At 43.5% G+C, this 12517-nt stretch overlaps 1 protein-coding gene across 1 annotated transcript; it reads left to right on the forward strand.

Moving 5' to 3' along the window:
- Positions 1–10860: 10860 nt before the first annotated feature.
- On the forward strand, positions 10861–11852 carry LOC130317416 (uncharacterized). The gene is made up of 2 exons (XM_056552842.1): positions 10861–10940; positions 11027–11852. Exons 1-2 carry the CDS (start codon positions 10894–10896, stop codon positions 11625–11627), a joined length of 648 nt encoding a protein of 215 aa, XP_056408817.1. The 5' UTR covers positions 10861–10893; the 3' UTR covers positions 11628–11852.
- Positions 11853–12517: the final 665 nt, after the last annotated feature.

Here is a 12517-nt window from a genome sequence, read left to right on the forward strand (position 1 = left end):
TGGCTGGCTATCAGTGATAGCCACCATCTTACCGGGCGCTGCGGGATGCCGCGAGTAGCGGCAAAAATGTTCATGACGTACCTGTATGTCATGGGTCGGGAACACCTTGCCACCCATGACGTACAGGTATGTCATAGGTCGGGAAGGGGTTAATGGTATAGAGAACTGTGTCTAGTGCATTAACTCTGATTTTTTGCCCATTGAAACCAGTAGGCCCATTGTGGTCTATGGGGAAAGCTGCTGAGTTGCCCATAGCAACCAATCAGATCGCTTCTTTCATTTTTGAAAAAGTCTCTGAAAAATGAAGGAAGTAATCTGATTGGTTGCTATGGGCAACTCAGAAACTTTTCCAGGAAAATATGCTGAGTTGCCCATAGCAACCAATCAGATCGCTTCTTTCATTTTGCAAAGGCATTGTGAAAAATGAAAGAAGCAATCTGGTTGCTATGGGCAACTGCACAACTCTTCCTCTACACTGGTCTTAATGAATCTCCCCCATAGAGGGAGATTTATCAAAACCTGCCCAGAGGAAAAGTTTCTGAGTTGCCCATAGCAACCAATCAGATCGCTTCTTTCATTTTTGAAAAAGCCTCTGAAAAATGAAGGATATTTTTGAGATTTTGGAAGCTGGGATACTCACTACACCCATGCATATCTAGATAATTAAGTATGGGGGGAACTTAAATTTATTTTTTAAATCACATGGAGTTTTGACTTTACTTCATTATGGTCGAATAAAGCACTTAAAGAGTTCCTTAAAATTAAAGATTCACTCTTTTGGATGAAAAGGGGCTTATTTATGTAAATCAATTATACGCTTTAGGTCAAATAAAGTCGTTTGAAGAGATAGCCCATAAGTGTGTGGGGGGAAGACAATCACAAACATTGTTTTTTACAAATAAGTAACACAGATCATAAAGCAATAAAAGGAGAGATTGGAGATTTCAGGGATTCTATATATAAGAAAAGTTTAATTAGACTATTTCCTTATGCAAAGTTGCTGTCTGGGCATGCTGGGAGTTGTGGTTCTGCAGCGGTTGGGGGTTCACAGCTTGAAGACCACTGCTATAGAGGGTGCAAATGTATCTGAGCCCTGGAACTCAAATAATGTGAAATATGAGATGATCAAAATGGAGCCCCTGCACTAATTACTTGGGTTCTGAGGTCTGTAAGGTCCATAGTAAAAACATCAGGTTCTGTCTATAGCAGATACTAAATCATGGCAGCTCAAAGAAACAAGCAGTCATTCTGACATGTCACATGTGATGTCATAGACAGCTGGAGGCCTGACATCCCACTGACAGCCGCCCGAGCCTTCAGTCTGTTCCAGTGCGATTAGTGAGAATAGTGAGATTAGCGTCTTCTTTTTCTACTTGTCTGAAATGGAGCTAAAAGGACTGGGGTTCGTCCCCCTCCTGTTGGCGTTTTGGTGTGCGGCCTGGCTTGCCACCAGCTACATCATGACGGTCGTCCTCGGCCATGCAGCCTCGCCACTGATGAGCATCAGGTAAGATAAACAAGCAAATGATTCTTATTTCATGGGTTGGGAGTGAGGAAATATCCATAATAACATTGGTTTCTTTTCCTTCACAGTGACGTGGGAAATGTCTTTCCCGAAAGCATATTATTCAGAATTGGATTTATAGGGACGTCCATTGGCACTTTGGTACTAACCTTTCTTATTTATAAGTATATGGTTATGCATACTGAAGAGTTCAGGGGTCATCAGGTCCTGATCCAGAGGATCCTGCTGGCCATTGTGTGGGCCTCCTGTTTTTCCACAGCTGTTATGCATGTATTGTCCCCCGAAGAATATCCCAGGATACACTTTGTCAGCACGATAATTTCCATTACATGTGAAGCCTTATACTACCTTGGGCAGTCCATCCAGATGTATAAATTACCAGGAGCAAAAAAAGTCATCCACCATAGTAGATGCACCTGCTGTGGCCTGACTTTTGTCTGTGTAGTTTTCTATTTTGGATATGAAACATTAAAGGAATTATTCCATAATGATGAAGACTGGGACGAGATCCGTGAAATCCCCATCATAATCATCGAGTGGGTGATGCTTCTACTGATCCTGATAAACATCGTGACCTATTATTCCACCATGCAGAGGTTATTGTTGACCGTCTCCAGAAACAGCTGCACACTCTCTCTTAGAGTAAAAATTGATGACTTCGGGGTGTAGACCACCACGGGGGCCATCAAGTGGACTTCTGGGAGAGATACTGCACAGGACACGGAAAACATCTAAAGAAGAATAACTGGGGGACTACATATGGTGCCAGTAATCATGACACAATAATATGAGCTGGTGATATTACCTATACAAAAAAAAAAAAAAAAAAAATTATAAAAAAATATTGGTGTGTGAAGTGTAATACCTAGTTAGAAAAACAGAATCAAATTCATCATTATAACCCCCCTCTGCATTACCCTGTTTATTATTTTTCAAGCAAGCACTTTGTTCTAATTCGGCCACTCTCTGGCGTGCTCCTTGTATAAGGGGTTTGGGATACCCTTTTTGTTTAAAACGATCCTCCAGGTTCTCTAGTTGTTGTAGGTATTTTTGTGTGGAAGAACAATTCCTTCGGATTCTTTTCATTTGACCGAATGGAATGTTCTTCTTCCATTATTTAAGATGGCAACTGTTAAAGTCGAGGTATCTGTTTGCATTCACCTCCTTAAAATAGTTGGCAGTATGCGAACAGCCATCCTGAATATAGATATTTAAATCCAGGAACTCACATTTTTTGGGGGACTGATGCAGCGCTGCCTTTGGCAATTTCTGGCTCTGCTATAGCGCTTTTTTTGAGGGGGCGTGTCGGCTGCCCCTTCATCTGGCGGTCAACCTGCGCCGCCGGGACGCAGCGCCGCCGGGACCGCCTGGAGGACGTCGCTCGCAACGGGACCACTCGGGACACCGCATGGTCGGGTAAGTGATGCCGGGGGATGGGTAAGGGACACTTAGCAGAGCGGTGTGTGTCCCGATCCCCGTGATCGGGACTTACACACCGCGCTGCTAAATATTCTGATAGCGAAACGCTGCTATTAGCTAGTCAGAGTTGACCAGCTGATAGCAGCGATCGCTGGGGGGGGGGGGTGGGGGATGAAACCCCCCGTGGTCGCATGGTAAGATGGCTGGCTATCAGTGATAGCCACCATCTTACCGGGCGCTGCGGGATGCCGCGAGTAGCGGCAAAAATGTTCATGACGTACCTGTATGTCATGGGTCGGGAACACCTTGCCACCCATGACGTACAGGTATGTCATAGGTCGGGAAGGGGTTAATGGTATAGAGAACTGTGTCTAGTGCATTAACTCTGATTTTTTGCCCATTGAAACCAGTAGGCCCATTGTGGTCTATGGGGAAAGCTGCTGAGTTGCCCATAGCAACCAATCAGATCGCTTCTTTCATTTTTGAAAAAGTCTCTGAAAAATGAAGGAAGTAATCTGATTGGTTGCTATGGGCAACTCAGAAACTTTTCCAGGAAAATATGCTGAGTTGCCCATAGCAACCAATCAGATCGCTTCTTTCATTTTGCAAAGGCATTGTGAAAAATGAAAGAAGCAATCTGGTTGCTATGGGCAACTGCACAACTCTTCCTCTACACTGGTCTTAATGAATCTCCCCCATAGAGGGAGATTTATCAAAACCTGCCCAGAGGAAAAGTTTCTGAGTTGCCCATAGCAACCAATCAGATCGCTTCTTTCATTTTTGAAAAAGCCTCTGAAAAATGAAGGATATTTTTGAGATTTTGGAAGCTGGGATACTCACTACACCCATGCATATCTAGATAATTAAGTATGGGGGGAACTTAAATTTATTTTTTAAATCACATGGAGTTTTGACTTTACTTCATTATGGTCGAATAAAGCACTTAAAGAGTTCCTTAAAATTAAAGATTCACTCTTTTGGATGAAAAGGGGCTTATTAATGTAAATCAATTATACGCTTTAGGTCAAATAAAGTCGTTTGAAGAGATAGCCCATAAGTGTGTGGGGGGAAGACAATCACAAACATTGTTTTTTACAAATAAGTAACACAGATCATAAAGCAATAAAAGGAGAGATTGGAGATTTCAGGGATTCTATATATAAGAAAAGTTTAATTAGACTATTTCCTTATGCAAAGTTGCTGTCTGGGCATGCTGGGAGTTGTGGTTCTGCAGCGGTTGGGGGTTCACAGCTTGAAGACCACTGCTATAGAGGGTGCAAATGTATCTGAGCCCTGGAACTCAAATAATGTGAAATATGAGATGATCAAAATGGAGCCCCTGCACTAATTACTTGGGTTCTGAGGTCTGTAAGGTCCATAGTAAAAACATCAGGTTCTGTCTATAGCAGATACTAAATCATGGCAGCTCAAAGAAACAAGCAGTCATTCTGACATGTCACATGTGATCTCATAGACAGCTGGAGGCCTGACATCCCACTGACAGCCGCCCGAGCCTTCAGTCTGTTCCAGTGCGATTAGTGAGAATAGTGAGATTAGCGTCTTCTTTTTCTACTTGTCTGAAATGGAGCTAAAAGGACTGGGGTTCGTCCCCCTCCTGTTGGCGTTTTGGTGTGCGGCCTGGCTTGCCACCAGCTACATCATGACGGTCGTCCTCGGCCATGCAGCCTCGCCACTGATGAGCATCAGGTAAGATAAACAAGCAAATGATTCTTATTTCATGGGTTGGGAGTGAGGAAATATCCATAATAACATTGGTTTCTTTTCCTTCACAGTGACGTGGGAAATGTCTTTCCCGAAAGCATATTATTCAGAATTGGATTTATAGGGACGTCCATTGGCACTTTGGTACTAACCTTTCTTATTTATAAGTATATGGTTATGCATACTGAAGAGTTCAGGGGTCATCAGGTCCTGATCCAGAGGATCCTGCTGGCCATTGTGTGGGCCTCCTGTTTTTCCACAGCTGTTATGCATGTATTGTCCCCCGAAGAATATCCCAGGATACACTTTGTCAGCACGATAATTTCCATTACATGTGAAGCCTTATACTACCTTGGGCAGTCCATCCAGATGTATAAATTACCAGGAGCAAAAAAAGTCATCCACCATAGTAGATGCACCTGCTGTGGCCTGACTTTTGTCTGTGTAGTTTTCTATTTTGGATATGAAACATTAAAGGAATTATTCCATAATGATGAAGACTGGGACGAGATCCGTGAAATCCCCATCATAATCATCGAGTGGGTGATGCTTCTACTGATCCTGATAAACATCGTGACCTATTATTCCACCATGCAGAGGTTATTGTTGACCGTCTCCAGAAACAGCTGCACACTCTCTCTTAGAGTAAAAATTGATGACTTCGGGGTGTAGACCACCACGGGGGCCATCAAGTGGACTTCTGGGAGAGATACTGCACAGGACACGGAAAACATCTAAAGAAGAATAACTGGGGGACTACATATGGTGCCAGTAATCATGACACAATAATATGAGCTGGTGATATTACCTATACAAAAAAAAATAAAAAAAAATTATAAAAAAATATTGGTGTGTGAAGTGTAATACCTAGTTAGAAAAACAGAATCAAATTCATCATTATAACCCCCCTCTGCATTACCCTGTTTATTATTTTTCAAGCAAGCACTTTGTTCTAATTCGTCCACTCTCTGGCGTGCTCCTTGTATAAGGGGTTTGGGATACCCTTTTTGTTTAAAACGATCCTCCAGGTTCTCTAGTTGTTGTAGGTATTTTTGTGTGGAAGAACAATTCCTTCGGATTCTTTTCATTTGACCGAATGGAATGTTCTTCTTCCATTATTTAAGATGGCAACTGTTAAAGTCGAGGTATCTGTTTGCATTCACCTCCTTAAAATAGTTGGCAGTATGCGAACAGCCATCCTGAATATAGATATTTAAATCCAGGAACTCACATTTTTTGGGGGACTGATGCAGCGCTGCCTTTGGCAATTTCTGGCTCTGCTATAGCGCTTTTTTTGAGGGGGCGTGTCGGCTGCCCCTTCATCTGGCGGTCAACCTGCGCCGCCGGGACGCAGCGCCGCCGGGACCGCCTGGAGGACGTCGCTCGCAACGGGACCACTCGGGACACCGCATGGTCGGGTAAGTGATGCCGGGGGATGGGTAAGGGACACTTAGCAGAGCGGTGTGTGTCCCGATCCCCGTGATCGGGACTTACACACCGCGCTGCTAAATATTCTGATAGCGAAACGCTGCTATTAGCTAGTCAGAGTTGACCAGCTGATAGCAGCGATCGCTGGGGGGGGGGGGGTGGGGGATGAAACCCCCCGTGGTCGCATGGTAAGATGGCTGGCTATCAGTGATAGCCACCATCTTACCGGGCGCTGCGGGATGCCGGGAGTAGCGGCAAAAATGTTCATGACGTACCTGTATGTCATGGGTCGGGAACACCTTGCCACCCATGACGTACAGGTATGTCATAGGTCGGGAAGGGGTTAATGGTATAGAGAACTGTGTCTAGTGCATTAACTCTGATTTTTTGCCCATTGAAACCAGTAGGCCCATTGTGGTCTATGGGGAAAGCTGCTGAGTTGCCCATAGCAACCAATCAGATCGCTTCTTTCATTTTTGAAAAAGTCTCTGAAAAATGAAGGAAGTAATCTGATTGGTTGCTATGGGCAACTCAGAAACTTTTCCAGGAAAATATGCTGAGTTGCCCATAGCAACCAATCAGATCGCTTCTTTCATTTTGCAAAGGCATTGTGAAAAATGAAAGAAGCAATCTGGTTGCTATGGGCAACTGCACAACTCTTCCTCTACACTGGTCTTAATGAATCTCCCCCATAGAGGGAGATTTATCAAAACCTGCCCAGAGGAAAAGTTTCTGAGTTGCCCATAGCAACCAATCAGATCGCTTCTTTCATTTTTGAAAAAGCCTCTGAAAAATGAAGGATATTTTTGAGATTTTGGAAGCTGGGATACTCACTACACCCATGCATATCTAGATAATTAAGTATGGGGGGAACTTAAATTTATTTTTTAAATCACATGGAGTTTTGACTTTACTTCATTATGGTCGAATAAAGCACTTAAAGAGTTCCTTAAAATTAAAGATTCACTCTTTTGGATGAAAAGGGGCTTATTTATGTAAATCAATTATACGCTTTAGGTCAAATAAAGTCGTTTGAAGAGATAGCCCATAAGTGTGTGGGGGGAAGACAATCACAAACATTGTTTTTTACAAATAAGTAACACAGATCATAAAGCAATAAAAGGAGAGATTGGAGATTTCAGGGATTCTATATATAAGAAAAGTTTAATTAGACTATTTCCTTATGCAAAGTTGCTGTCTGGGCATGCTGGGAGTTGTGGTTCTGCAGCGGTTGGGGGTTCACAGCTTGAAGACCACTGCTATAGAGGGTGCAAATGTATCTGAGCCCTGGAACTCAAATAATGTGAAATATGAGATGATCAAAATGGAGCCCCTGCACTAATTACTTGGGTTCTGAGGTCTGTAAGGTCCATAGTAAAAACATCAGGTTCTGTCTATAGCAGATACTAAATCATGGCAGCTCAAAGAAACAAGCAGTCATTCTGACATGTCACATGTGATGTCATAGACAGCTGGAGGCCTGACATCCCACTGACAGCCGCCCGAGCCTTCAGTCTGTTCCAGTGCGATTAGTGAGAATAGTGAGATTAGCGTCTTCTTTTTCTACTTGTCTGAAATGGAGCTAAAAGGACTGGGGTTCGTCCCCCTCCTGTTGGCGTTTTGGTGTGCGGCCTGGCTTGCCACCAGCTACATCATGACGGTCGTCCTCGGCCATGCAGCCTCGCCACTGATGAGCATCAGGTAAGATAAACAAGCAAATGATTCTTATTTCATGGGTTGGGAGTGAGGAAATATCCATAATAACATTGGTTTCTTTTCCTTCACAGTGACGTGGGAAATGTCTTTCCCGAAAGCATATTATTCAGAATTGGATTTATAGGGACGTCCATTGGCACTTTGGTACTAACCTTTCTTATTTATAAGTATATGGTTATGCATACTGAAGAGTTCAGGGGTCATCAGGTCCTGATCCAGAGGATCCTGCTGGCCATTGTGTGGGCCTCCTGTTTTTCCACAGCTGTTATGCATGTATTGTCCCCCGAAGAATATCCCAGGATACACTTTGTCAGCACGATAATTTCCATTACATGTGAAGCCTTATACTACCTTGGGCAGTCCATCCAGATGTATAAATTACCAGGAGCAAAAAAAGTCATCCACCATAGTAGATGCACCTGCTGTGGCCTGACTTTTGTCTGTGTAGTTTTCTATTTTGGATATGAAACATTAAAGGAATTATTCCATAATGATGAAGACTGGGACGAGATCCGTGAAATCCCCATCATAATCATCGAGTGGGTGATGCTTCTACTGATCCTGATAAACATCGTGACCTATTATTCCACCATGCAGAGGTTATTGTTGACCGTCTCCAGAAACAGCTGCACACTCTCTCTTAGAGTAAAAATTGATGACTTCGGGGTGTAGACCACCACGGGGGCCATCAAGTGGACTTCTGGGAGAGATACTGCACAGGACACGGAAAACATCTAAAGAAGAATAACTGGGGGACTACATATGGTGCCAGTAATCATGACACAATAATATGAGCTGGTGATATTACCTATACAAAAAAAAAAAAAAAAAAAATTATAAAAAAATATTGGTGTGTGAAGTGTAATACCTAGTTAGAAAAACAGAATCAAATTCATCATTATAACCCCCCTCTGCATTACCCTGTTTATTATTTTTCAAGCAAGCACTTTGTTCTAATTCGTCCACTCTCTGGCGTGCTCCTTGTATAAGGGGTTTGGGATACCCTTTTTGTTTAAAACGATCCTCCAGGTTCTCTAGTTGTTGTAGGTATTTTTGTGTGGAAGAACAATTCCTTCGGATTCTTTTCATTTGACCGAATGGAATGTTCTTCTTCCATTATTTAAGATGGCAACTGTTAAAGTCGAGGTATCTGTTTGCATTCACCTCCTTAAAATAGTTGGCAGTATGCGAACAGCCATCCTGAATATAGATATTTAAATCCAGGAACTCACATTTTTTGGGGGACTGATGCAGCGCTGCCTTTGGCAATTTCTGGCTCTGCTATAGCGCTTTTTTTGAGGGGGCGTGTCGGCTGCCCCTTCATCTGGCGGTCAACCTGCGCCGCCGGGACGCAGCGCCGCCGGGACCGCCTGGAGGACGTCGCTCGCAACGGGACCACTCGGGACACCGCATGGTCGGGTAAGTGATGCCGGGGGATGGGTAAGGGACACTTAGCAGAGCGGTGTGTGTCCCGATCCCCGTGATCGGGACTTACACACCGCGCTGCTAAATATTCTGATAGCGAAACGCTGCTATTAGCTAGTCAGAGTTGACCAGCTGATAGCAGCGATCGCTGGGGGGGGGGGGGGGGGGGATGAAACCCCCCGTGGTCGCATGGTAAGATGGCTGGCTATCAGTGATAGCCACCATCTTACCGGGCGCTGCGGGATGCCGCGAGTAGCGGCAAAAATGTTCATGACGTACCTGTATGTCATGGGTCGGGAACACCTTGCCACCCATGACGTACAGGTATGTCATAGGTCGGGAAGGGGTTAATGGTATAGAGAACTGTGTCTAGTGCATTAACTCTGATTTTTTGCCCATTGAAACCAGTAGGCCCATTGTGGTCTATGGGGAAAGCTGCTGAGTTGCCCATAGCAACCAATCAGATCGCTTCTTTCATTTTTGAAAAAGTCTCTGAAAAATGAAGGAAGTAATCTGATTGGTTGCTATGGGCAACTCAGAAACTTTTCCAGGAAAATATGCTGAGTTGCCCATAGCAACCAATCAGATCGCTTCTTTCATTTTGCAAAGGCATTGTGAAAAATGAAAGAAGCAATCTGGTTGCTATGGGCAACTGCACAACTCTTCCTCTACACTGGTCTTAATGAATCTCCCCCATAGAGGGAGATTTATCAAAACCTGCCCAGAGGAAAAGTTTCTGAGTTGCCCATAGCAACCAATCAGATCGCTTCTTTCATTTTTGAAAAAGCCTCTGAAAAATGAAGGATATTTTTGAGATTTTGGAAGCTGGGATACTCACTACACCCATGCATATCTAGATAATTAAGTATGGGGGGAACTTAAATTTATTTTTTAAATCACATGGAGTTTTGACTTTACTTCATTATGGTCGAATAAAGCACTTAAAGAGTTCCTTAAAATTAAAGATTCACTCTTTTGGATGAAAAGGGGCTTATTTATGTAAATCAATTATACGCTTTAGGTCAAATAAAGTCGTTTGAAGAGATAGCCCATAAGTGTGTGGGGGGAAGACAATCACAAACATTGTTTTTTACAAATAAGTAACACAGATCATAAAGCAATAAAAGGAGAGATTGGAGATTTCAGGGATTCTATATATAAGAAAAGTTTAATTAGACTATTTCCTTATGCAAAGTTGCTGTCTGGGCATGCTGGGAGTTGTGGTTCTGCAGCGGTTGGGGGTTCACAGCTTGAAGACCACTGCTATAGAGGGTGCAAATGTATCTGAGCCCTGGAACTCAAATAATGTGAAATATGAGATGATCAAAATGGAGCCCCTGCACTAATTACTTGGGTTCTGAGGTCTGTAAGGTCCATAGTAAAAACATCAGGTTCTGTCTATAGCAGATACTAAATCATGGCAGCTCAAAGAAACAAGCAGTCATTCTGACATGTCACATGTGATGTCATAGACAGCTGGAGGCCTGACATCCCACTGACAGCCGCCCGAGCCTTCAGTCTGTTCCAGTGCGATTAGTGAGAATAGTGAGATTAGCGTCTTCTTTTTCTACTTGTCTGAAATGGAGCTAAAAGGACTGGGGTTCGTCCCCCTCCTGTTGGCGTTTTGGTGTGCGGCCTGGCTTGCCACCAGCTACATCATGACGGTCGTCCTCGGCCATGCAGCCTCGCCACTGATGAGCATCAGGTAAGATAAACAAGCAAATGATTCTTATTTCATGGGTTGGGAGTGAGGAAATATCCATAATAACATTGGTTTCTTTTCCTTCACAGTGACGTGGGAAATGTCTTTCCCGAAAGCATATTATTCAGAATTGGATTTATAGGGATGTCCATTGGCACTTTGGTACTAACCTTTCTTATTTATAAGTATATGGTTATGCATACTGAAGAGTTCAGGGGTCATCAGGTCCTGATCCAGAGGATCCTGCTGGCCATTGTGTGGGCCTCCTGTTTTTCCACAGCTGTTATGCATGTATTGTCCCCCGAAGAATATCCCAGGATACACTTTGTCAGCACGATAATTTCCATTACATGTGAAGCCTTATACTACCTTGGGCAGTCCATCCAGATGTATAAATTACCAGGAGCAAAAAAAGTCATCCACCATAGTAGATGCACCTGCTGTGGCCTGACTTTTGTCTTTGTAGTTTTCTATTTTGGATATGAAACATTAAAGGAATTATTCCATAATGATGAAGACTGGGACGAGATCCGTGAAATCCCCATCATAATCATCGAGTGGGTGATGCTTCTACTGATCCTGATAAACATCGTGACCTATTATTCCACCATGCAGAGGTTATTGTTGACCGTCTCCAGAAACAGCTGCACACTCTCTCTTAGAGTAAAAATTGATGACTTCGGGGTGTAGACCACCACGGGGGCCATCAAGTGGACTTCTGGGAGAGATACTGCACAGGACACGGAAAACATCTAAAGAAGAATAACTGGGGGACTACATATGGTGCCAGTAATCATGACACAATAATATGAGCTGGTGATATTACCTATACAAAAAAAAAATAAAAAAATATTATAAAAAAATATTGGTGTGTGAAGTGTAATACCTAGTTAGAAAACAGAATCAAATTCATCATTATAACCCCCCTCTGCATTACCCTGTTTATTATTTTTCAAGCAAGCACTTTGTTCTAATTCGTCCACTCTCTGGCGTGCTCCTTGTATAAGGGGTTTGGGATACCCTTTTTGTTTAAAACGATCCTCCAGGTTCTCTAGTTGTTGTAGGTATTTTTGTGTGGAAGAACAATTCCTTCGGATTCTTTTCATTTGACCGAATGGAATGTTCTTCTTCCATTATTTAAGATGGCAACTGTTAAAGTCGAGGTATCTGTTTGCATTCACCTCCTTAAAATAGTTGGCAGTATGCGAACAGCCATCCTGAATATAGATATTTAAATCCAGGAACTCACATTTTTTGGGGGACTGATGCAGCGCTGCCTTTGGCAATTTCTGGCTCTGCTATAGCGCTTTTTTTGAGGGGGCGTGTCGGCTGCCCCTTCATCTGGCGGTCAACCTGCGCTATCTGGCCAGCGAGCCAGGGCCCCGTACAGGAGATCACGGGGCCCCCCAGCGGTCGGACCCCCGCAATCTGAAACTTATCCCCTATCCTTGGGACAGGGCCGGACTGGGGATGAAATCCAGCCCTGGAAATTACTGTATACCAGCCCCACAGCATTGTGTCATTGTGCCGGCAAACAGCCACCGAGCACAGGCGTATCACTTTGCGTGGCTATACATATA

This window comes from Hyla sarda, unplaced genomic scaffold (assembly GCF_029499605.1).
Source record: "Hyla sarda isolate aHylSar1 unplaced genomic scaffold, aHylSar1.hap1 scaffold_1999, whole genome shotgun sequence".
NCBI lineage: Eukaryota > Metazoa > Chordata > Amphibia > Anura > Hylidae > Hyla > Hyla sarda.

Bases quoted from the DNA above. Each gene is read 5' to 3' on its own strand.
- LOC130317416 (XM_056552842.1), top strand. From the start codon at position 10,894: ATGACGGTCGTCCTCGGCCATGCAGCCTCGCCACTGATGAGCATCAG. The intron at 10,941-11,026 runs GTAAGATAAACA...TTTCCTTCACAG, and splicing joins TCGCCACTGATGAGCATCAG to TGACGTGGGAAATGTCTTTC.